The sequence below is a fragment of the Sinocyclocheilus grahami genome, unplaced genomic scaffold, assembly GCF_001515645.1.
Source record: "Sinocyclocheilus grahami isolate Dianchi unplaced genomic scaffold, SAMN03320097.WGS_v1.1 scaffold6.1, whole genome shotgun sequence".
In the NCBI taxonomy this organism is placed as follows: domain Eukaryota; kingdom Metazoa; phylum Chordata; class Actinopteri; order Cypriniformes; family Cyprinidae; genus Sinocyclocheilus; species Sinocyclocheilus grahami.
Window position 1 is genome coordinate 2,235,194 of NW_015505185.1, and position 25,587 is coordinate 2,260,780.

General features: G+C 37.7%; 1 protein-coding gene across 4 annotated transcripts in view; it reads right to left on the reverse strand.

Moving 5' to 3' along the window:
* Window positions 1–206: 206 nt before the first annotated feature.
* The window catches only part of LOC107587284 (protein furry homolog), a 59,892-nt gene continuing 34,511 nt past the window's right edge, over window positions 207–25,587 (reverse strand). The window contains exons 28-63 of one of the 4 annotated variants that reach the window (XM_016275009.1): window positions 24,507–24,617; window positions 23,863–24,017; window positions 21,964–22,063; window positions 21,676–21,847; window positions 20,659–20,915; window positions 20,415–20,561; window positions 20,108–20,276; window positions 19,870–19,960; window positions 19,523–19,605; window positions 18,907–19,057; window positions 18,176–18,279; window positions 17,449–17,631; window positions 16,567–16,768; window positions 14,661–14,782; window positions 14,350–14,537; window positions 14,182–14,273; window positions 12,875–13,476; window positions 12,647–12,744; window positions 12,373–12,543; window positions 12,090–12,230; window positions 10,661–10,840; window positions 9,019–9,189; window positions 8,698–8,772; window positions 8,441–8,611; window positions 8,177–8,185; window positions 6,575–6,778; window positions 6,183–6,326; window positions 4,893–5,065; window positions 4,523–4,763; window positions 4,057–4,206; window positions 3,804–3,902; window positions 3,617–3,700; window positions 1,859–1,876; window positions 1,498–1,608; window positions 1,160–1,365; window positions 207–531 (exon numbers count right to left, since the gene is read on the reverse strand). In XM_016275009.1, coding sequence (XP_016130495.1) covers window positions 273–531; window positions 1,160–1,365; window positions 1,498–1,608; window positions 1,859–1,876; window positions 3,617–3,700; window positions 3,804–3,902; window positions 4,057–4,206; window positions 4,523–4,763; window positions 4,893–5,065; window positions 6,183–6,326; window positions 6,575–6,778; window positions 8,177–8,185; window positions 8,441–8,611; window positions 8,698–8,772; window positions 9,019–9,189; window positions 10,661–10,840; window positions 12,090–12,230; window positions 12,373–12,543; window positions 12,647–12,744; window positions 12,875–13,476; window positions 14,182–14,273; window positions 14,350–14,537; window positions 14,661–14,782; window positions 16,567–16,768; window positions 17,449–17,631; window positions 18,176–18,279; window positions 18,907–19,057; window positions 19,523–19,605; window positions 19,870–19,960; window positions 20,108–20,276; window positions 20,415–20,561; window positions 20,659–20,915; window positions 21,676–21,847; window positions 21,964–22,063; window positions 23,863–24,017; window positions 24,507–24,617 — 5,634 coding nt within the window. In that variant the 3' untranslated portion in view covers window positions 207–272. Of the gene's footprint in view, window positions 532–1,159; window positions 1,366–1,497; window positions 1,609–1,858; window positions 1,877–3,616; window positions 3,701–3,803; window positions 3,903–4,056; window positions 4,207–4,522; window positions 4,764–4,892; window positions 5,066–6,182; window positions 6,327–6,574; window positions 6,779–8,176; window positions 8,186–8,440; window positions 8,612–8,697; window positions 8,773–9,018; window positions 9,190–10,660; window positions 10,841–12,089; window positions 12,231–12,372; window positions 12,544–12,646; window positions 12,745–12,874; window positions 13,477–14,181; window positions 14,274–14,349; window positions 14,538–14,660; window positions 14,783–16,566; window positions 16,769–17,448; window positions 17,632–18,175; window positions 18,280–18,906; window positions 19,058–19,522; window positions 19,606–19,869; window positions 19,961–20,107; window positions 20,277–20,414; window positions 20,562–20,658; window positions 20,916–21,675; window positions 21,848–21,963; window positions 22,085–23,862; window positions 24,018–24,506; window positions 24,618–25,587 lie in introns of all 4 variants that reach the window. The other 3 variants (XM_016275004.1, XM_016275015.1, XM_016275020.1) reach the window with 3 other exon arrangements.

Consider the following 25,587-nt stretch of genomic DNA (forward strand, 5'->3'; position numbering starts at 1 on the left):
TTCGCTACAGAAGGCTTTTGTTCACCCCCCAGAGCTGTGTGAGACACTTTTTTTTATGGATGGACGATTTTTATTTAACTTCTTTTGGACTGAAGCAATGCAACACCCGCTGTGTGGCATTAAACAGCTTAAAAGATCAAAGACAATTTTTAATATAACTCCGACTGGATTCGTCTGACAGAAGAAAGTCATTTACACCTAGGATGCATCGGGGGTGAGTAAAACGCAGCCTAATTTTCATTTTTGGGTGAACTAACCCTTTAAAGTTGGACTCAAAGGCTGATGCCGGTCACACTGGAGTCAGGAAGGAAGGCAGTGATGGCTCGGTAGCCCTGCGCCCGTCGAATCATGTCTCGGATCTCGCAGTTGAGCTCAGTGAGTCGGTTGCATATCTCAGACAGGTCTTGTTTGGAACCAACCAGGGCAAAGGTTCCCGTCTGACCCAGAGTTTGGTGCCGGAAATAGATGTTGAGTAGAGTCTGAATCTCATTCTCAGAGCTGCCGCCGAAGATGTCACTTGGCCACATTTTCCTGAAACAAAGTGAAAATACAAAGCACTCCATATTACTCCAAATGCATTCATTTTCTGTTCCTGAATAGGTTATCAATAAATTAAAAATGTTAAGGAAAAGTCCACCCGAAAAAACTCTCCCTCATGTCATTCCAAACGTCTATGGATTTCTTTCTTCTGTGGAACACAAAAGATGATATTTTGGAAGGATATTAGTAACCAAACAGTTTCGTTTCCCATTGTATTTTTTGTTCATAGAATGGAAGTCAATGGGTACCAAAACGGTTTGGTACTGTAGCTATCATTCTTCAAAATATCTTCTTTTGTGTCCCACAGAAAGATATGAATACAGTTTTTGAGTAAATGATGACAGTTTAATTTTCGGGTGTAATGTACTATCACTTTAGGTTCCAATATTTTTATTATTATCCAATATTATCTTTAATTGATTTTTCTGTACATTTCTGCCATATGTACATTAACTGACAGTCACCACAGATAAACTACTACTAAATATTGTAGAAACTTAATTTGCCGTAAAGTTGCTTTGCAGCGATTTGTATCGTGAAAAGCGCTATACAAATGAACTTGAATTGAATTGAATATAAAACAGTAAGCTGTAGTCTTTTCTCCTAGTGGGAAGTTTACCTGCATTCCTGTATGTAAAGGATGGCTCTGGAGAACTGGTTGGTTTTCAGGCTTTCTAGAATGGCCTGCACAGCAGCCTCAGAGGAGCTGTAGGGGGATTCAGCGGTAGGATCTCTCTGCTCGGCTGCTGTCTCATCGGCCACTGAGGCTGCTGCTGCCCGCAGGTTACTCCTCAACTCACTCAACTCACTGGACATGTTCTGCAGCTAAAAGGGAGAACATTTAAACACACACGGGGCTCTGTACTACATAAGTACGATTTGCAAGCTTGACTTTTTCTATTCCAGTAACAAATGTCTTAATCAAACTCAGATGATGAGACACTGATGTCAACATACCTCTGGTACAGAGTTTATAGCGTGAACTTGGCCAATCAGTTTACAGTAAGACTGAAAAAGCAGCAGCAGTTGGAAGTGGAGTTTGTAGAGTCTTTGACAAAGCTCCAGTTGCTGCGAACAAACATACATAAAATTACTTCTTTACATTTTCTTAGCATATAAGAAAGAATTTATTACACAACAGCTACAGCATAGGAAATCAAACAAATCTTTAACAAGGATACAAGCGTGTTAGCAAAACAGTGTTTTCAGTTTAAAAAATATGAAGCCTGTGAAACAATTTGGCAATGTTCTGATAATACGGGCATTTGGAACAAGCGAAAAAGAAAACATGAGGTTAAAAAGATTTTATAAAACTTACTGCAAGAGATTCCATTTGCTATAAAGCAGGCATTGCAAGACAAAAGGTGAGAAGTGAGAAGGAAGAGAAGTTTTGAGTATAGTGTGAAATCATGCAGCCCAGTGGCACATGCAATATAAAGCACGAGCAATGGCTCCATCATGCATGAGCATAAAAAGTGAATAGACAAGCATAGAAAGAAAAAGGATCACAACTATGCCCTCTTATTTTTATTTTTGCACAGGGACTGTGCTGGGTAAAAAAACAAACAAAAAAAACACAATTTGTACCATATGCCTTTTTTATTGCTTTAACTGGTTATGACTTGAAGGGATCTTGAATGGTAGAAAGTATGGATTTTTAAGTTAAATTTTAGAGAAAGAAACTTTTTCAGGGTTTCTTTAAACTTCTTCAAAGCCCAGCATAGAAAAACCCTTGTATCAAACATAAGACTAGGGGGCGCTGTTGTGAATCAACACAGCACAGGCTTAAAGGGATAGTTCACCAAAAAAATAACAATTAAACCATGATTTACTCACCCTCAAGCCATCCTAGGTATATGACTTTCTTCTTTCAGACGAATACAATAGTTGGAGTTATATTAAAAAAAGTCCTGGCTCTTCCAAGCTTTATAATGGCAGTGAATAGAGCTTGAGATTTTGCAGCAAAAGTTGGTGAATAAAGCCTTCTGAGTGGAATGCGATTGAGTAAGAATAATACCCATATTGAAAACTTTACCAACCATAATCTCTGGCTTCCGATAACTGTCCTATGCACGTTCACGAGAGAGTGGCGTTCCAGCGGATAATGTAGGACATAGGCGTAGCGTAAGCTCCAGTGAGAATATGCTAGTCACCAAGTTTTGCTTACAGCAAAGGAAAACCAGTCTCCGCTTGGCTTATATCAAAATCCTCCAATGTTTTTCTTTACAAATCCTCGTTTTGTACTTCTAATTTGTGACCGATGTTTGGTTTTGCTCTCTCCACTATGCTTCCGCATTCATCACTTCTCACTGGAACTTATGCTACGCCTACGTCCTACCTACATCATTCGCTGGAACGCCACTCTCTCGTGAACGGGATTACGACAGTTAGTTAGTTTCTTACACAAATGCCTCAGAAGGCCTTTATTAACCCTCCGGAGCCATGTGGAGCACTTTCTATGATGGATTTATGCACTTTTTTTGCTTCAAAATCTTGACCACTATTCACTGCCATTATAAAGCTTGGAAGACCCAGGACATTTTTAATATAACTCCTACTGTATTCGTCTGGAAAAAAAAAGAAAGTCAAATGAGGGTAAGTACATTTTCGGGTGAACTATCCCTTTAAAGGTAAAGAGCAGACAGATAGAAAAGAGATGTCACTCACAGAGCTATCACAGAACAATCGAAATGCAGAAAATATAAGAAGTATATTGAAATGGAATCTAAAACACATTTTGGTCACCTAATCTCACTCATATTTCAGGACACAACAGACATTACAGTGGCATCAATCAGTAGACAATGCAGCCATACTAAAACACTGACACAGAAGTACTATTTTTTAACAAGGGAATAAAGAATGACAGAAACGCATGCACTATTTGTGGTAAACTGCCACACTGTAGTTTTAGGTTTGCATCAAGTGTTAGACAGCAGAACTGTTAGTTAAAGCTCCAGTTTGCAAAATGTTGAGATCTTGATCATGTATTTCAATAATAATGACATTCTTTATACATATCCTTTATTCCTTAGGTTTCTCTGGAATGGCTGACTATCCAGCTGAGGTTTCATACCTTCTCCTCTGTTTCAGCGGGCTGATAGGTGATCACTCCATCTCCAGTGCATTTGGGGAAACTGGCCTTGCAGTTGCGTAGCCACTGAAAGAGTCATAGGCATAACAGTAAGGTGAACAGAACAAGCTTTGGGGTCAGTAAGATTTTTTTTTTTTTTAAGAAATTAATTATGCTTTATTGTACATACTGATTTGACTGCCTCCTTTTTGTTGTTGTAGGTCTCTAGATACTCCTGCAGCTCTAACACACTAAATTTCATCTTCTCCAAGAGTCCATAAGACACAATCTGAAACACATATTTAAGAGAAAAATTTCATAATACGTACATTGCACACATACACATTGAACGAGAAACTGAATAGAACACTAAGGCTGGTGATTTACTAATTTGTATTCTGGATGTAGCATTGACATAATTCATATTCAAACTAGAAACTCACAGTGTCTGCATCGACAAACAACGTGGGACATTCGGAGCAGGATGTCAGCATCTGGGACGACCTTACAAACTTTGCTCCGATTCCACGGAAGCCATCGCCAAGATAACCAGCAGCCTCACAGGTCAAGGTGCAGAACTTGGTCTGTATACTCTGGAGGTCAGAAACAACATATCCTGTTTAATTTGTCCCAGACCAGCATGTTGTCAGTATCAATAGAATATAATCAAAGACATGTCTTCTAAAACATTGGAACTACTGAGTTGTCAGCTTTGTGTGATGAACCAAAGAAAATCCAAGTTAATGAATAAAATCGACATAATTTGACATCAACAATACAGCCTGCAACACTTAGGATTTTAGAAAAGTGTCAGTTGATTAATTTCACTTTATGATCTTTGGTGAAGCTGCTTGATCTAAATCAACATAATAAGGACCAGTGACAACCTACTGTATCTCTATGAGTTACCTGAAAGAGTGAGGAGAAGACTTGGAATGTGTAAACCGCACAGGAACCATCCGAGTCAGCCACCAACTGGTTGAGATGATTGCGCCAAGCCTCCTCGGCATCATCGCACACAGTCGGCTGGAAGGCGGCCAGGATGGCGGAGAAAAAGGGAGAAGGCGGAGGGGAGGAACGGGACTCTAGCAACAGCTCTTCCTTTTCCTCTTCTGCCTGTGCCACAGAGCTCTGCTGGTCTCCAAACCCACTGGAGGAAGTGAGGGATAGAATTATGTGGTGAGGAAAAAAAGTTCAAACATCAGCTATGAGAAACTTGAGATAAGTCTGACTTTTCCAGACAGACTAATGTATGTTGAGAGTTTGAAGCTCACAGTACCTGGGTACACAGCTTGTTTCGTTGTCAGTAAAGAAGTTGTTTTCCTTCTGGGGTGTGTCTGCTGTTAGGATGTCAGAACAACTAAAGGCAGGAGGCGACTCACAAATGCAGAGTGAGATATCGTTCTCATTAACAATGGCTTCTTCTTCTTCTTCTTCAGCTGAATCCTCAGCCTAGTTTTGGACAGGATTCACAAGAAGTAAGAAAAGCTTGGTAAGTATTTATGGCAACGAAAACATCTATTGTGAAAAAATACTATTAAGAAAAGATCAAATTATCTGGCTGAATTTCCCATTCTGAGATGATAACGATGGTATTAGTGATAGACTGACTAATCGTTAATTAAACGATTGTCTTTTTGATAACTTCTGTGGCTAAAATACAGAAGTGATTCCCCCAAATGTCAGCTCCATAATTTACTAACTGCCAAATGCTTTCTGTTTAAAAATGTAATTAAAAAACTGATTTAATTATTAAATTTATTTTAATTAGGGTGTCTGAGGAAAATAAAATAAAATAAATAAAATAAAAAATAAAATGGTCAACCAACTCTGTATTATTTAAAAATAAATAAATAATAATAATACATGTATTAATTTAAAATATATGTATAAAAAAAAAAACACACAAAACAATGCATATATTTATAAATAATTATTCACTAACCTTTCAAAACTAAAACTCTTCATGCTGAGAATCGTTTCTCTTTTGAGTGCTTTTTAAACAATTTTTTAAAATCATTTTCAAAAAATGTCAAATTCAGATATATTAAGAGACCTTTAAAAATTGGAGGACCAATATCTGCTTGGTCTGGTCTCATGTCTATGGCCACAGGCAATGGGTACACTCTCTTTATTTTCAACCCTAGCATTTAGTATGTGAGTGATGTTACATCCTTGCCACCCACAGAGAAGCCATACACATTGCCCTAGTGGCTCATCCAGAGCCTCTTTCTGAGACTGTGGTAGGCCTCAAAGATGAAAAGGTGTTAGCAGAGAAATGGTTAGCAGATAGAAACGGGGAGCTTTTGAAGAGCAAGAATTACTTGCCATGCCGCTTTGCACATTAATCTAATGCCCCCATCCTAAATACGCATGTAATAGGAAAATAGTATTAGCCAACTACTCCCTAAAATCTACCCATGCTAAAAGCGGAGCCAAACAGATAAAGCAAGCACAGAAAGAGATTTCGTTTTCAACCGTGTTAATGGAAAAACTCCAGAACAGAAGTGCGGTATGAGTAGGAATGTGTCTGCCCCCAAAGATCAGCCATTTTGAAGCTCTTATTCACCCGATGGTTCGAGCCCTCGGGTGCTGAGATCTCAAAGCTGGGCGTTGGGGTGGAAAGAGGAATTGGGTCAGCTTGAGTGTTGTCAATGGAGATGGGAGGGGAGTCCATGGGGTTTAGTTCCTCAGTAGGAGACAGGCTGACATTCTGAAATTAGCAATTTAAAAGAGTTTAATTAGACATACCGTTTTTATAGATTTCTATAAAACAGGTTATTATAAAATACTGTAAAATAAATCTTTTATCAAAAGTTTTCCGCCTCTAAAACAACTTTTCTTTTCACAATCCAATCAAATCCTAATAGATAAAATACAATATTTCCCAAAGAATATCCTGTTTCATACATTCCATTAAGTCAAATAGTGTACAAAAAATGAACAAAAGTGCAACATTACTAGTTGTGAGGCTGAGAGGATCTGGCTGGCTGTGAGGGACTCTTCCTCAGAAGACTCGTCAGAATCATCATGGACGATTGGACACAGGCTTGGAGAGCTTCCTGAGAGCTGGCGGTCCTCCTCCATTGGTTGGGCTTCAGCCTGGTCCAGACTGTCAATGGAACGCCTCCGCGCACCCCAGTTGAAGCTGTCAACTGTCTCACCCTGTCAGAGAAAGAGTGAGAGAAATAAAGAGTCCTCTGAATTGGTATATGGCACACAACCAGATTTCAAAACGCACACAGTCATAGGCTACAGCATGCTGTATATGTGAAGGTGCTCAGTCTGTGAGTTTGTTATACAAGGACATCTCTCCATATATAAAGGATTAAAGGAAACCGCAATGCAGGAACACATTTCTAAACATTCTCATTCTTGTAGAGCAAGTAATAAAGTCCCTGAAGGCTCAAGTTATCACTGCAGCCACATGCCTTGACATCAGAGTCAAGAGTCAACATCCACATTCCTTCACAGATCCAGTTCAGCAGTGTAGAAAAGCTTGCTTAAACACTGAACTCAAAAAGTCGCTTTTGCTGCACTACTTTAATTTTCTTTTATAATCATACTTGACCAAAACAAAATGGTAAAGAAGCAAAAAGTCTTTGATACTGTTACAGTGAAGGTTGGAATGAAAATATGATAACTCCTCAAATTTATCCACAAGGGAGAATTTATTTAAAAGGCTGAATCTGCCTTTTTAAATCTCTCTGTGGCATGGCAGCTTCAGCAAATTTGGAGAATGACCTCAATGAAATGACTCTAATGATTTCATAGGAGTGCAAACTAGAGACGGCCAAGCTATTAAAATACAAACATACTGAAATATAATAAAAAACACATAAGGAGTGACTAAACATTTATAGATGCTACCCAACAATACATTTTCTAAAACGCACTACTGTACGAAGTTCAAAAGTTCGGGGTCAGTACGATTTTAGAAAGAAGTCTCTTACGCTCACCAAAGCTGCATTGCTTTGACCAAAAAATACAGTAAAAATTGTAATATTGTTAAATATTAGTTTTCTGAATTAATATATTTTAAATTGTAATTTTTTTTCTGTTGCAAAGCTGAATTTTCCAGCCACACGATCCTTCAGAAATCATTCAAATATGCTGATTTGGTGATCAATAAATATTTCTTATTATAGCCATTGTTGAAAACAGTCAGGCTGCTTAATATTCTTGTGGAAAACGAGATTCACTTTTTTCAAAACGACAGCATTTATTTGAGATTAAAATCTTTTACAACTTTTTAAAATGCCTTTGCTGTCTCTTTCAAACAGTTAAAAAAATCTTGTAGACCCCAAAATTTTAAACAATGGTGCAATTTTATAATAAATAAAAAACAAATACATAAACAATAATTTATGTTAGAATTTCATCTGTCCAATCTGAATTGAATTAATCTGTTTTGATGTGCCATTGTATTCTGAACTTGCTTAAAACAAAATTATGTTTCCAGGCAGAGTTATGGACATGCATCACACTGCACAGCATGTGAAAAACACAATTTCATCTTGTCCTACTGCACACAGCACAACACTGGTGGATTCCTGTGCTTACCTGCATCTCCTTGATGGAACAGACATAAACAAGGAGAGGAGAATGTATTACAAAGAGTTAAAGAAAGTTACAGTAGTATTGCGCAAACAGTGCAACAGTTTATTTCTGACTGATACTTTGCAAAAGTTTAATGCTCAGCACTGCTTTCCCCAAAGGTCCACTTTACTGCAGTCAAAACAAAGTTTGCCCAAGTAATTTGGAAGTCAAAAGATTTCACAAGAGGGAACCGATCATTTGGGTTTCATTTTTTAAATATCTGCCCACCTCTCCATCTTCCAGTTCCACATCCAGGAAGTCAAAGTCTCTGAATACACGGAACTGCTGTTCTGAAGTGGTGTCATCCATGTTTTCTGTGTCCCGTGTGCCGTCCTCAGATGACACCAGACTGGGCTGGTGCTCAATCAGGTCCAGTTCCCCACAGGATGAGAAAATCACCTGTAGGAAGTGCTTAATAATGATTCCTGACATACTGTATGTTCAAATATTTAATACTGGATGGCTAACATATGCGCGTCACTTACAGATGGGTTTTTGGTGAGTCCAACTTCTTGGCCACACAAAGTTAATACATTCACCAACTTCTCACGAGTTCTTTTCTAAATCGGGAGAGAAATGACACCAAAAAATAAATAAATTAAGTGTAAATAAAACAAAATGATAAAAAATAAATTAAATATAAAATAAATTGACAAAAAAGAAATTAATGTAATTGATAAAATTACATAAAATAAAATTATAAATAAAAACATTAAAATATAGGAGATATAGAAATGCATATCATAATTTTTTTTGCAAATGTCAGAACAATAATGTCTTCAAACAGTGTATTTGTGAGTGCTTACCTGTGAAGATTGTGGTCGTTTCCAGCTGACAGGCACCAGCACGTGGTTGTTTTGGTAGGAGCCCGAGGATGTAGAGGAGGTACTGCGTGTCACAGTAACCCCTCCTCCATTCTTCCCATCTTCCCTCGGAGAACCGTGAAGCTCGTCATATCGCCGGCCAATCACCGGTGTCTAAAACACACACAAAGTCACACACCATTAAGCCCAGGGATTTCACGTCTGCTCTTTTCTTTCCATTTCCTTCATTCCGTCTATTCTCAATGGTCCTACTCGTAGCGGAGCTTTGAAAAACAGAACTTCAATAAAGTGAGCCAAACAAAGCTCGGGGGTTATGTCAGGATTTCCCTTATTGAGCTCACCTGCCCTTAATTCCTGTGAAATCCTTTCTGCTGGGATGGAATGGAGCATGTTTTGAGTTCCCTGTCAGTTTTGAGTTTTTTTCCTACTGTCTCGCCCACTTGCTAGATGCTAAATACATCCCAGAGGTATTTGACAGAGGGCAGAGGAGTCTGCTTTGAGACTCTAGAAGGGCTGTCCAGCTCTCGCCGCTCTGGATGTAAAGCGCCACAGCCGGACTGACATCATTTCCTGGAATTCATGCACTACACAAATAGCTCCCTGTTTGGTTCCCACACTTTAATAAGGCCAGGTTGTTCATATTTCCAATAAGTTTTAAACAGAAAACCTAACCTTCAGAGTTTGTTACAAATGTTACTGTACAATAATAATGAAAAACTAAATAAAAAATAAATAAATAACACAGAGGACAAAACTACAAAAAAAAATGCATGACTCCACCTTGGAAAATGTGGACAATCCTATCGAGGATGCCAGCATTTGGTGGTTTGCTGGCATGGCTCACTTTTAAACACTATGCACCATCTCAGCTTCACTAACTTAATGTACACCATCACTTAAAAGAACAACTTTCTCTTTTTTACAATAATAACAATAATTTTTAAATGATAAAAATAATATCTAATAATAAAACTTTTTTCTGTGTTGTGCATTTAAAAGTACTATATAAATTGAATAATACTATAATACTTATATAGTACTTATATATAATATAATATAATATATATTTTAAATCAACTTATAAAATAACGCAAACGGAAGGTACCAAAAATGGGACCACAAAATATTTAAGACTCCTTGAAAGGCAAATTATAAAATAATATCTAATAATAAAAATAATATTTAGTATTTTTTCAGTCTTATTTTTTTCCTGTGTTATGCATTTAAAAGTACTATATAAATTGAATAATACTAATATAATATAATATAATATAATATTTTAAATCAACTTATAAAATAATGCAAATGGAAGTATGGGAATTATATAGTGACCAAAAAAATGTTTAAAACCATTTTAGCTCCTTCAAAGTTACCACCATTTCTCTTCATTCCAGCTGCACACTCATCATCTTAACCAACTTTATGAGATGCATCCTGGGATGGTTATTAAACAGTACTGAAGGATGCTGGATAGTCTGTGCTTGCTACACTACTGATTTCAAGCATTTATGTATAAGCCTCAGGGTATTATAGATCATGAGAAACATAAATTCAGTGTCCAAACTTTTGGCTTGTACTGTTTAATGACAATAAAGAAAGGAAAACAGATACAGACATGTCATACCTCTGAAATGTCAAAGTGAAAGTCAAGGGTCTTTCCAGGCAGGGCTTTGGAGGGTGTGTCCCAAACACGCCTGACATCCACAGTGGATGCGTTACTCTGCGGGGATGAAGGCGAAATCAGACTAGCTGAGCGGGAGACCACCAGCTTTAATATGTTCAAGGCTTCCTTCCAGTGTGCAGTCTGAAGTCACAGAAACAAACACAAAACAAAACTAAGTTATTGTCAAAGGACACATTCAGAAACTTGCTCACCTCCCAAAGCATTACATACAGTCAATCCATCTTCAACAGCAGTAGCTGTCTTTTCTTCTGCTGAGATAAACACACGAGCCCAGCGAGAGAAGCAGTAGTTCAGAGGAGCGTCTTTGCTGTGAGGCCACACTGAAGGCCTCAGTAATGTGGACAGCAGCCAATAGGACTGACTGTTTATAGACTGCTGCTGGGTGTGCCTTTGGATTTATAGCCCTGGCACAAGGTCGTGTTTTTTAATTCTCTTTTTGTTCTCCCTCCGAAAGAAGGGTTGAGAGATGGAAAACCAGTGGCATTACTAAAGATGTAAGACAGCTTGAAGTTTACAGTAGAAATGCTATAAAACACTATTATGTCATGAGCAAATTAAGGCTGAATGATATGAGCCAGTTAGATGTGATCATTGAGGATAATTTTAGAAGCGCCCACAATAAATATTGTGTGAAAAGGTACAGAGTGTAAAATGATTACTGATTAGTTATGTCTTTATGTTGTTTCCTTTAACGATTCGATTTCTATGCAGTTATATTCAGATTCACAAGTTCTTGATTCTTAATTTGATCCTGATTCATTTAGCTATATTTCAGTTACTATTATCTTGCAGTACAGTCTTTTTATTTCATTACATTCAATACACACTGCAAATTCACATTTACAACTTTTTTTTTTGCACTGTAGCAGTGTTGGTAAAAACGGTTTTCGTATATAAAATACATTCAATTAAAATATAAAAAAAATAGAAATAAAATAAAATAGAAATATTAACTGAAAAATTTAAGCTTAAAAAATAAGAAATGTTGCTTTGGCAACAAACTGAAATAAAATAAGTTGAATTTAATGTATTAAAATTACAAAAACTGTAAAAGATAAAGCTAAACATAAATGTAAAAAAATAAAAGAATATTTTTTTTTTTTATAAAATTATAAAAGCACAAAAATTACAAAATTACAAACTGAATTTAAATGATAACTGAAAATGCTAATTAAAGCTCATTCAAAATATGAATAAATACTACAATAGTATCTCAAAATACTATTATTTTTATATAATAGTATATAAAATAACATTGCATTGTAGGTCATTTTGGCCAAAAGCATATGTAAATGACTACATTTTAATTAAAGTTGTGGAACAAATTCCATAAATAAATTCTGTACGTGATAAATTAAAGGAATCACACCTGAACAAACTTCTCTATGGTTGTTAGAACCTCCATGTTGAAGAGTTTGGCTTGAATACCACTCAGGTCCATGTGACTCAGTAGACTATAGATGATTTGCAGAAGAGTTTGTTGCATGCTGGGTAATCCTTTCTCCAACAACTGTTTACAAAACACAGAAAGTATTAGAAAGTTTTCCTGAACACAAAGTATGTGTATGTTCACATTCTTGTCTTGTTTATCATACTTTTTTCATTAAAATTTCAAATGTCATAAGATTAACTTTTATTTGTGGTCTTCCTACCTCCGCCATGTAAGTAACCATGCTGAGTGTGCTGTCACTGAACGCTTCATGTAGGTAGCGGCACACCACATTGACCCAAGAGAAGCAGTCACGAGTATAGGAGTGTGTTTTGTACAGTGTCATCACATGGGCAAGGTTGGACAGCTTGGAGTTTTTTTCCTCAAGGCAAACCTGTAAATCAAAATGAGTGATTTTCAGCAAACAAATGTGATGTAGATTCTTTGACTAGCTATAAAAGTGCATTTATAGTGTGGTTGAGGTAACAGAAACAGACCTGGGAAATTCTCTCAGCCACGTCCTTGCAGAATTGAGTAGGTGAGTCAAAGTGTAACACAAGATGGGGGATGAGGCAGAGCACGTTCAATGGGAAACCTGAAAGGTAATAGCAGATTTGTTTTCATAATCCCACTTAAAATGAGAAATGATAATGAATTTTGGTGGATTAATGGAGAATTATGTTAGAAAGGTACATTTAGCTGGTAATAGAAATGAAAAGGTCTACCAATGGCTTGTGAGGTGTCCACCACAGGTAGGCGTGAGACGGGCGTAAGCTGGCTGAAAATCTCCAAGGTGAGTTCTGTGGTGTTTGCAGAGGTGAAGCCCTTCAGAAGCAGCTGCTGAAGCCCAGAGAACTCCTTCCATTTTAGCTGGATCTGGATCTTCTCCAGCTTTTCTCTGTATTCCTGCTTATCCAATGAAATGTGGCCTAGCAGCTTCCCTAACAACCTGAGGGACATCTGGTACTCAAACTCAAAGTCTGACTCCATGAGTGACACCACTGCCCAAAAGATGGTGGCCAGCAGGTTGCGAGGATGGTTGGCGTTGGTTGGGTCGGTGGAGACAACGTTGTCTCTGGAAGATGATGAGGACAGGGATCTGAGCTTGGAGATACTGCTCTGATGATGGTGGATGCGATCCAAGGTGGCGCTCCGGGGAACCTCGGAGGAACGCTCAGGCTCGCCGAAGCGCTTGGGTACGGAGTAGCTACGCTGGTGGCGTGTTCGCTCAGAAGCAGTGCCTGATCCTGGGATCAGGTCCAGCTGACTGGTGCTTTTACGGTTTAGTGTTAACTTGCCGCTGGATGGAAGATCTGGCGAAGATGCCCTGCAGGAACACAGACTGATCACTAACAAACATCGAAGCCTCTTGGACTTTTGATGTTGAAGTTAGAAGACTCAAACCTTTTAAAGCCTACTCTATCATATTTCATATGCAAATTTCTAAGGCTTCTAAATAATCAACAATTATTATCAAAACTTATTGAGAAACCTACTGTACACAAACTACTACATGCCTTCTGTCGATTAAAAAAAAAAAGATTTTTCTGACAATTCATGATTATTTCATATGTCAGGCTTTACATAAATCAAGCATATAGCATTAGTTCCGGCAGGTCCACGTGAGTCAAGCTTGCATCAGCTGACTCTCAGCTGATCACATCTACCTATAGGCATTCCTATATAAGGTCTATTCAGTATTATTCAGCAGCTTTTTCGCTTGCTCAGGAGCAAATTACCCTCCTCCATCCCCAACTCCTCCTTTCGCCACAGTCAGGGCTTGGCTTGCTTATATTCCTCGTTGAATCAGACTCCTTTTATCTTGAATAATGTATTACACTTAAATATCATTAAGTACGTTAATGATAGTTCTGTTTGGTTTACCTAGGGGGGTTATTATTGCTGCTCTCCCTGCTCATTCATAACAGGCCTCATGGATGGGCAGGGAGTTTTATGCTAAGTGTATGCTAAGTGTCAATCATATTGACGGTAGTGGTCCTGACAGAAGTAATGTTGCATTGCGGGAACTTACCGTAGTATAACAAATAAGTCATTGTTCTTCAGGCACTCAGCTAGATTGTCCACCAATGACTCAAGAGTGAGGAGAAGCTCCATCACATACCCCTGCAGAGAAGATGCATTCTGTGTTTATTTGCTCACTGAATCAGTCAGAACAGTCATTACAAAACCAGAAGCTCACCTGAACCTCCTCCCCGTGCTCCCCGACCACTTCCACCAAGCGTGAAAGCAAGTCGGACACGGCCAGCGCTGACAGGGGCTGCCGCAGAGCTCTGAACACCTGGAAGGAACGTCCAGCGTAATGTCTGGAGGAGCTGCACAGAGCCATCTGCAACGCCACTTCACTCAACTGCTGCTCAAGCCGAATGTCTACAAACATAGAGAATGTGGCATGCAAATACAGGGATATAAATTAAAATTAGATAAATGTCACAAGCTGCACCATATTAATCTAGATGAACACTGGAATGACTTAGGACAAATGTGACTTACCTGATTTGGACTCTTTGAACACAGACACTACATGTCTCAGAAAGTTGGTGAGCTGTTCTGTGCTCTTTGAGTGCTGATTCTTAGGAGTGATGTCTTCATGGCTCCACAATGGTCCAAAAGGCCTAAACAAACCACATGACCATTTATAAGATCTCTTACATATGCAGTATAAACTGTAAATGACAGCAATGTGATATGTTTGAATATTACTTGCTTGTGACTAAAACTGCCACTAGATGGCAGACTAGGCCAAAAGATGCTATTTCCCTGCAAACCACCAAACGTGTTGCTGTGTTTCTTAAGTTTTGATAGATCTTTCCTCAGTCAAAACTTACAATAAACTAACTAATCAGGCAGCAATTGCTGTACATTAAATATTTTAAACATGCATGATCAACATGCATGAAACCTTTTAAAGATGAGGCGAGGAATACAGTAGTCAACATTTGAAGTGGATCAAAAAAGTTCATCAAAGTTGTCCTAAGACAAGGTTTTGGTTTTAGGACAACTTTGATGAAAGGTTTTGATTTACTTCAAATGCTGACTACTGTAGTATGAATCAATATTTAAGTGAAAAAAGTTAGGTCTGTACATACTGTAAAAACTAGTTCACGCAGCTCAAATCCAGTTTTTTCATATCCAATTCACATCTGACTGCTTTTCTCTGTTGACCATAGCTGTTAACAGCATAATAATCATTTCAATACTTCCAGTAATAGATTAAATACTTCCAGTTATTGAAGTAGAAAGTCACTCGGTAGTGTGCAAATGCCTTCATTTGGCAACCAAAGATTATGGCAGAAAATAACTATACTGCAAATGATCCACCTGATCACGAGCAAATAAGTGTTGCCAGTCTTAAAATGGGATTTGAAAAACAATCTGGAATTGTCTACAGTGTGAACATAGTCTGAAAGAACCAACACCAGCACCAACATCAGGCGGATGCCCTGTTAAGCAACACCCCAGTGAGAAGAGGACCGCTCTGATGAAGACTGATGAAATGCAACATACAAGTCTGTAACATCTTGAGTGATGTCGGATGTAAGACGTGTCAGATGTGTTATTTCCTGAATCAGTTCCTGAACAGCTCTGGAATATTAACATGAAATGACCTTTCATTGTAGTTACATACGCAGTAAAGAACAAGTAACAGTGCAGAGGTTATCTGGCCCCTATTAAAATTAATATTTAAACACTTCATTTGTTAAGTTCAATATAACATACATTTTATATAATAAAAACATCACAGCATTTATGTACTGTACCAATCATGATTCAGATTTTTAGTGTTTTGAAAGAAGTCTCTTAAGCTCACCAAGGCTGCATTTATCAGATTTAAAATACAGTAAAATATTTGTGAAATATTATTCAAATAAAACAAATATATCTATTTTTATATATTTTAAAATGTCATTTATTCCTGTGATGGCAAAGCTAAATTTTTAGCAGCAATTAGTGTCACGTGAGCCTGTCTGAAGTCACAGAAACAAACACAAAACAGAACTAAGTTATTTTCAAAAAAACTGTTTTCTATTTTTATATATTTTAAAATGTAATTTAGTCATGTGATGGCAAAGCTAAATTTTTAGTAGCAATTAGTGTCACATGAGCCTTCAGAAATTATTCTAATATGCTGATTTGGCACTACAGATAATTTTTTATCATTATCAATGTTGTAAACAGTTATGCTGCTTAATATTTTTTAGGAAATCATTGACAATTTCTTTTCATGTTTGATTAATAAAAAAAATTTAAATTTCTTTTGTAACATTGTAAATGTCTTTACTGTCACTTCTGATCAATTTATGCATCCTTGCAGAATAAAAGTATACATTTCTTAAAAAATAAACAAACAAAAACCAACATGATACCAAACTTGTGTTACTGTAGGTTCTTCTTGTACCTGTTAGTGAGAAACTCAATGAGTTTGCTGCTCTTCTCGTCATCTTCAGTGCTGCTCTCCATCTGCTCCACCTCTTCCTGGGCCAGGTGAGGAAGATTGGAGCTGCTGCCTCCGAGGCTCAGGCTGGACGAGGTAGAAGAGGAACTGAGGCCAGAATCAGGAACCGGAGATGCCTGGCCATTCCGGAGGAAGTCCACACCACCTGAACACCACACGTAGGGTGAGTAAAATGTTTGGGAAGGAACAAGCTCTAAAGATTAGCCCACATTTTAACGTACTCAACTGAAATATTTGGGCAAGACAAATTGAGTGATAACATTCCTAAGTGAGCCAAAAAAAGAACAATACTTCAGTCACTATGCTGTTATGACAGGGGCTGGCGAATGACTTCTTATCAGCATCATTTTGACTTTGCCTAGACATGTTTTAACAGCATAAAAAACATTGAGACCACCGTCCCCTTGGAGCAAAAAGATAAAAAATAGTCCATAGGAATGCTCTAATCAGACCTTTAGATGCTCTGTGTACATATCATTGTTTTTGGCTGCACTTCCAGAAGTTGCACAGATAAGAATTCTCACCCTCCACCCCTCCACAGGATTTCAACATGACTGCACTCTCCAAAGCTATGTGTCAAATACCAAAGCCAATGAGTAAATGTTCATGCAAGGAGGGTGTGATAAACAGGATTCATGAGATTTCTTTTATAGAAGGCAGAATTTCACAACATTTAATAAAATGTAGCGTTTCACAAAGTATCAAAGCATTCATCATTGAATTTGCCCTTCGTTTCCAGGTCTAACAATTATACAAAAACGTGGTTGCAAAATGAATGCAGCTCCAGCATAGTTTTTGGACATATTTGGATGTTAAGTGTAGTACCTGTGTAGAACTCAGGCTGGTAGATGGGTTTAAAAGTCAGGCTCTTGTTGCTGTTGGCATCTCTGGTGTTTAGCAGAACAGAGGCAATGAGGCTGAAATTGTTGTTGCAAGATAGCGTGATGAGAAGGTGCAAAAGGAGTCTCTTACAGTGTTCAAACACCTCTGGGCGGTAGTGGTCCATACCTAAAAAAAAAAAGAGCCCAAATCTTAAAGTTAAAGGTTTACATTTGTACTTTTTTTACTCATTCATTATTGTTTATGTCCATTTCGGGGGTTTATGGAAGGGATAAGTAGGAATATCTGGTTCTAGCCTTTGTTTTTATTGTCTTTCAACACCTAAATGTTGTTTTGATTTGAATTGATTAATGTTTTCAATTCGCAGGGATACAAATATTTCACATATTTCTAAAAAAAGATAAGGTGGGTCCATCCTACATGTTCAGGAGATAGCAGCTACTGTTTTCACTGACAACATTGTTCTCGTAGCAAGCCACATAGTTGCAGTCATAAGACACATTGAGGGATGCAACAGTTCAGATGAGATTAGATTAAAAAAAAAAAAGACAAAAGCAAATCCATTTTCGATAAAAATAACATGTACTACAGTAAAAGCAGCACTTTTCATCTGAGAACACCTGACTCAAGCACTGCATTCTTAATCTAGACGTGTAATCCCTGATAAATGCCCCAAATTGGGATGAGAACAGAACACAGAGGCTCTACTGACCCAGGAAACAGGCATGGAGCAGTAGAGGGAGGTGTAGGGCCCAGTCCTCCTTCACACTGTGATCCACCACCAGCTCCGTCATGAAGATCACTGCTATGTTACACCTGCACCAGACAAAACACACTGGTCTTTCAGTACATGAACAAAAACACATACCAGCAATGACCTTTCAGAACATATTCACAGCTGTGACTGAGTGACAAAACAAATTTTTTAAAGGGAGTATGTTGGTTTTGTCATTACGTTGATGATGGCCGTTGCTATCATAGTTCCTAAGTAGACGTTAAAAAGAACATTGGTAACATGTTATCGTGTTTTTTTTTTCAAAGGGATTCTGACGACAGCACTGCAGCTTCTGATCATCTCTTTTCCATCTGTCTGATAATTGCAGAGTGACGTGCTTTAAGATTTCAGGATTACATAATCCTTGGGATTGATAAGAATCACGTTTAATGATGAGAGATTAAATTTAACGACTCAAGTTACAGTGCTTTAAAAGCTAGTATGTAATTTTTTACAAGACTGGGACATTTAATCTAAATCTGAATAAAAGGATGTTACATAATATAAAGTATAGATTTACTTTTGTTACTTAATGGCTGTTTTATTGTAACATCATAAATAAATACATAATTAAATTTATTTAAATGAATGTGTTTTATTTTGTCAAAACAAATAAAAATGCAATGGATAAATAAAATAAATAATAAAATAAAATCCAGAAGTTTTACCTGTGGAGGGGTCCTCGTGGGGTGACTGTTTCAGGTAGATAGTCTACCAGCGGTGCCCAGCAGCCTCCGTTAACTGGCATGGGAAGAGGAAGCGGCTGATTGGTTTCTAGCACACTCATAAGCCACATGGCATACGGTGGGAGCGGCTCACCTGCAGGCAAAGCAAAAAGGTTGAAAACAACACGCCATCCTTGACAGGTATGCCTTTCATCCATGAGACTTGTAATAAAACTGGAATTTACCCTCAAAGCATGAGTGGTATGTAGACAGACAAACTCCATTACTGCCATACCTCATGTCTAATGCAATCATGCTCAAAAATCATAAAGCTTAAGCTTAAACTATTTCAAGCTGAAATGTATTACCTGAGCTGGCTATCAGAAATATCAAATTCAAGAAAGGTCTCAACTATTTTACTGCTTTAAAGTTATTGATAATATTTAACATCCTCAGGCCAGAACTGTCTCGACATCCATGGCCAAAGGGGAAGCATTTCAGACTTCCAGTTCCAACTGTTGAACTTGACTTTGCTCAGAAGCTCCTCCACTGCATATAGTAAATATCAATCAATCCCGAACTGTTTTGCCCATTTGTTGAAGCTATAAACTTGACTCACTCTTTTCCTCATCATAGGAACCTCCGGAACTGCTGCTGTACCGAGACTCCAGGCGGTTGTGTGCTCGTAAAATGTTGCTTAGCCTTTGGTTGACAGAAAAAAATACTTTTGTCAATACATGTATCAAATATAAACATGCCCTTGATCTAGACAGTTAATCTTAGGCTGCTCCAGGGGAAGTTGCTTTGGATAAAGGTGTCTGCCTCATGATGAATTATAATGAGTTATGTTTGTAATGCTTAAGGTGGGTGTAACCTCAAACTGTGATTAAACGTGACCAAGGAAAAAAATGACATTAATAGAAAGAGTGTTAGGGCACATATGTAAATGTGGTTTGTGGCACATACCTGTCATCACACTCCTTTGTGACTGGCGAGTCATCTGTGTCAGGGATGTTTTCCTGGCCACACACCATGGTTTTGCTGCTGGAAGGTGGACCTTTAGAGACATGCAGTATTTATTAATATAACATGTGGCATGTGATATACATGCAACACATGAGTGCTAACTCAGACATTTTGATGTCTTTATGTATTTATGACATTTTGCCTTGACATATTCACACAAACTCTCTAGCATACATACCTGAAGTGGTGGTGGTAATTTTGCTTGTGGCTGAAAAGCGGTAGAATGGAGGATTGTCACAGTGCACCACTACGGGGTTCACAGGATCTGTCTGTTGAAGTTCATAAAGCAGCTCCTCCATGGTTTGAATGGTGTTGTTGCGACACAGGTAGATCACCACCTTCTTAATCTGAGCATAAATAGAGGACAAACATAACTTGACAACTTAGCTTTCATTCTTTAACCAAATGACCTGCTTTATCAATAAAATCTGATCAAATCCGACACCAAACCAAAACATAATGAAAAAAATAAATATACAATTTACATGAGGCAGAAGAGAGGTGTCGCTGCTGACTCCACATAAGCTGATGAGAAACTGCATGGTGGTCCGCAGGTTATTAGTCCACCGTTCATTACTGACCAGAGCATTCCAAGCATTTTCCATTTCTGCACCTGGGACATCATCCCCGTACTAACACACACAGAGACACACAACTCAATATGCTGTATTGATATCCATAGCTTTAGAGTCTAGGAAACACTAAAGTAACAGCGATTCACAGTTATACCTTAGCAGTCATGAACATGAGGTTGTTTAGGACCAGAGAGGAACCCTGCAGTGACCCCCAGCCTGTGCCTCGGAGCAGGTGAGGTGCTGAGGTGTTGTGAGTGTATCCCTTCCTGTTGTCTCCAGAGCTGCTCGGACTTGGGACAGTGGGCAGCAGGCCTCCATCAACCAGCTCGATGTTACTGAGCCAAGGGAGCAGGTAGGTCAGCATGACCTGACGCCCATTTGGATGTGTGGTGGGAAACCTCTGACTCACCTCTAGAGATGATAGATACAAAAAGATATATCTACATAAATATATAATCATAAGTATAAATGGAGTTTCTGCATGTTTTGTTAAATTTGCTGGTGGTTCAATAAAATTTAAAGGGATAGTTCACCTTCATTCTCCTCCAATATAATGTTTAAGGGTTATGGTTATACTTTATCAATAGTGTGACAACTGCATATTTTAATGCAGTAATTATTAAAAATTATTTTCCATGATAATCAACAGCATGCCACGGCAGCATTGTTATGAACTAAAACGAAAACTACAAAATATTTTTAATTAAAATAAATATTAAATAATATATAAATATTAAATGAAAACATTAAAAACATAAAAAATTACAAAGTTTGCCTTAACACCTAACTGAAATAAAATGTTTAAGCAGAAGTACTAAAATTGCTAAAACTGAAAAAACTAAAATAAAGACGACCTGAAATATATATATATAAACTAATAAAAATGACAAAAGAACAAAGCTACTGAACATAAACTAGAAAATGAAAACTAAAAATATAAAGCTATAAGCTAATAAAACATTACTAAATACTATAGTAGCACATAAATAATATTAAAATAACATTGTGCCACAGATGCGGTCAACAGAACCCAAGTTGTATTAAAACCAGAGACAAAACCCTTTAAGATCACATTTTGCAGTTAAAAGTTTTAGGAGTTTTCACCTATAAGATAAGCAGTGGCATTAACACACATACACACTGTGTTAATCTCTGTCCTTCCATTTTATACCTGAGAAAAGGGGCAGGGTGAGTTCAGGGTACATTCTGGCAAGTTGCTTTGAAAGCTGGGTTACAGAGAGACTGTAGAGGGGAGGAAGAGGCCCATGTGTCCCATACAGTATAGCACCACTTTTCTGTTCAACAATCCTCTTAGAATACACAGACAGCTTGGCCTCCAGAATCTATTCATCCAGAAAACACACACACATAAACAGATTAGCACACAAACACGCCATTTAATCCAGTACACTTTCTATTATTGCAACACTTCTTTGGCAGAGAATGTTCTCTCTCAGACCTGCATTAATTGCATAGCGATCTCGTAGATCTCCCTGTTTGTGTCGGACGCTTTGAAGAGAACAAGGTTCAGCAGAGTCACAATATCACTGGAGTAGTTTCTGTGACAGAAAACAAAAGACCTACATAAAACAAGTTACACATGAGATGTTTTGCTAAATATGTGAATGAGTCCAAAGACACATCTAGTCTTGGCACTATACACGTAAACAAATTATCATGAGAAAGAAAGCAGGCAAACGCCGCCTAAGCTCTATTGAATAGGATTTTATCTGCTGTGGGAAATCTGGCAAGAGAAGTAGCCTGATGAAACCTTTTTTATAAATATGAATACAGTATAAAAATTGTATAAATGTTATACTAAAGGTACAATTTACAATTTAAATTAAAAAAAAAAATACATTTAAAAGTTATTGGTCAGTGAGATTAATTTTTATTTTTTTTTAAAGAAATTAGTATTTTTATTCAATGGGGATTCATTAAATGAATCAAAAGTAATGTGAATGCATTTATAATAGTGCTGGGCGGTATACTGGTTCATACCGAATACCGGTGTTTATTTTTGTTATGATATGAATTTTTAAAATACCGCAATACCGGTGTATGTCGCTTAAACAACGTTCGGAACGCGACACTGTTTGAAAGGGGTCCCTTTTCACTGTTGCACTGTGGTGAGGGAACAGCTGTATGTGTTACCAAGCGTGAAAGTTCCGAAACTTAATCTGTAGAACTAATAGAACGTGATGACACAGAAGAACTCATCCACAATATCCACATTGACTGCCACAATTATCCACCGCCCCCTGCCATCAGCTCCCGTGTCTCACACACACGAGCGCGACTTTAGCACTAGATTTAGCAACTTTCAGACCCTTTTAGTGGCTTTTTTACATAGAATATTCATACTGACAAACTTAGCAACTTTTTTGGATAAACCTTAGCTATGGTTCAGTTGGAAGATTTCGCCAGTGCTGTCCCGTGAACACGAGGTCTGACTTTCCCGGAGAAGTGTCACCTCTCTCGGCGTCTGTTCTGTGCAGTGAGCAGTAGAGAAGCAGCGCATTCAGTTGGCCGCACCGCAGCCGACTCGTCAATAAATGAGTACAAAACAGCGTTTCCTACCGCCTGTCACTTACTGATTATTTGGAATTATAAATATGTGCGTAGTTCGTCTGTTAATATCACATGCACTTTTTTGTTTGTTGTTTTTTTTAGTTTGTTACTCAGACGCAGGCAGTGCGCTGCATGAGACAAAAAAGTAATATAGCCAAAACAACCGCATAGCCGCTCTTTAGTGTAGATGCATGTTGATTTTATCAGACGATGCCACGATTATAAATGAGAGTGACTCCTGGTTAACATGTATTAAAAGGGGTCGTGTTTAGTCACTATTTAGTGTGGTATTTTTTGACCATATTCACTCATCATGACAGTAAAATAGGGCATTCTAAGTCAATATACTGCAGTATTTCCTCTCTCAATCAGTAGAAAATATGGTTAACACCCGGTCATGCATGAAAAAAAAAATACTGTCATGTACCGTGAAACCGGTATAATTTATAAAAATACCGTGATATAAATTTTTGGTCATACCGCCCAGCACTAATTTATAATGTGACAAAAGATTTATTTTTGCTGTTCTTTTGAACTTTTTATTTATCAAATAAACTGGAAAAAAACACTGAAATAAATTGTATTTTTTAATTAGTTAAAATAGAAAATATAAATATATATTTTAAAGTGTAATATTATTTCACAGTATTACTATATTTTTGATTAACATAAGAGAGTTCTTTCAAAAGCATTAAAAAATCTTACAGATCTCAAACTTTTAAACCGTTTAATATGCATTAAACTGGAAAATTCAATATTTCCTCTGGCTTTTCAGGCCCCAGTGTACCTGCTACCACAGACAGTGGCGATGGCTTTGAAGCAACCAGAGGCCAGCTGGCAGGAGCCGGTGTAACATCGGTCCACGGCCCAGTTAAACAGATTCACCTGATCTGGGTTAAGTTCCAGCAGAAGAACCACCACCTCACAGCCCAGCTGATGCACCTGAGGAGAATCAGATCAGAGGATCACGTATGTCATCCGTTGATGTGAATGGTGACACAAAACCACCTTGGTGGAGGAACAAGGTCTCAAAGACATTATAACATTACACAGCATTTCTATTTTAAATAAATACTGTTCTTTTGAGCTTTCTATTCATCAAAGATATTTGAAAAATCTTACTGATCCCTAACTTTTGAATGGTAGTGTCTCGCTCCAACATCACAAAAATATTTCAGGGCACAAAGCCAGACTTTCACTTCAAGAATCAACATTTGCAAGTTGAGATACAAGCTGAGAAATAAACAGTTGGAGACATCTAAGAAAAGTGGCTTATCTTATGAAAAATCCCTGAGCCAATTTGCACTGGGTCAAAAGGCACACTTTGAGAATCATTTTAAAGATGGTTGTGTTGGTTTAGCGCTATCAATACTAAAGGAGTGATTGAGGACATATGTGGGTCATGTTGTTTCAGAGTGTTTGGCCGCATACCCGCAGATCCTGACAGCCAAGGATGTTATCCAGCCATTTATAGAGGTAGCCATCAGGAGAGAGCCCTACGTTGTCGAACACGGGGCCACAACAAAGCACAGTCGACATGGCCTATGAAAGGAAGAAAAAACAGCATTCTTTCATGCAAAGCTTTCATGCAAAACTTGGAATTTCCTGTTTTGAGGAAATCACGTCCTATCGTGTCCAACAAAACAAAAAAAAATACTTCAAAGAAACAGGGAAGAGGCTCAAAGGACTCATATCATGTCTGGACGTTTGTGTGTTTTAATGATGCCAGGGTCTTGAAATGACACACCTTTTACAATTGCTACAACATTATATATGATCGTCTTACAACACCTGCCTTTCCATTATGGGGAAGGGGTTTACGGCAACACAAGAAGCTACACGTACACGCACAAACAATAATAGCTTTAGAGGTGGGTGTCATTTTTCCAGAAATTCAAACCTGAACAAACCTGACGTGAACTATATGTTTACACGTCGTCAATTTGCACAGAGCTGACATTATGTGTACAGGGTTCCCATAGACAAAACCGAGCACACATGCGCTGTCATCCCAAATGGACTCATTCGTCACGTAGTGGACCCACTTTTGTCTCTTTGGCATGCGTGTCCACATTGAGGTCTTGCACTGTATATGACTACAGCACTTCCTGGGCTATAAGTAGACCTCTGGAGATCAAATTAGTGGAGTATACGTCTGTGGTCTGAATTAGCAACACAAGCAATGGTTTAAATTAGAGCCAGAGTGAAACATCATCTCATTCCACTGCTTTCATATGCAGATTTCAAATACAAATATATGTAAAAAAAAATATGTATTTATATTATTTATTTAATATTTTAAATGTATTATTATTTATTGTAATGTTCCTCTTTAATTAAACTTTTTTTTTTCTTTTTTTATGAGATTTTGAAACATGCAGACACTACTGTTTACACTACAGTTCAAAAGTTTTGGCAGAAGTCAGTTTTTTTTTAAGAAATTAATACTTTTATTTAGCAAGGATGCATTAAATTCATTTAAAGTGACAGTAAAGACTTTTATTTCACAATA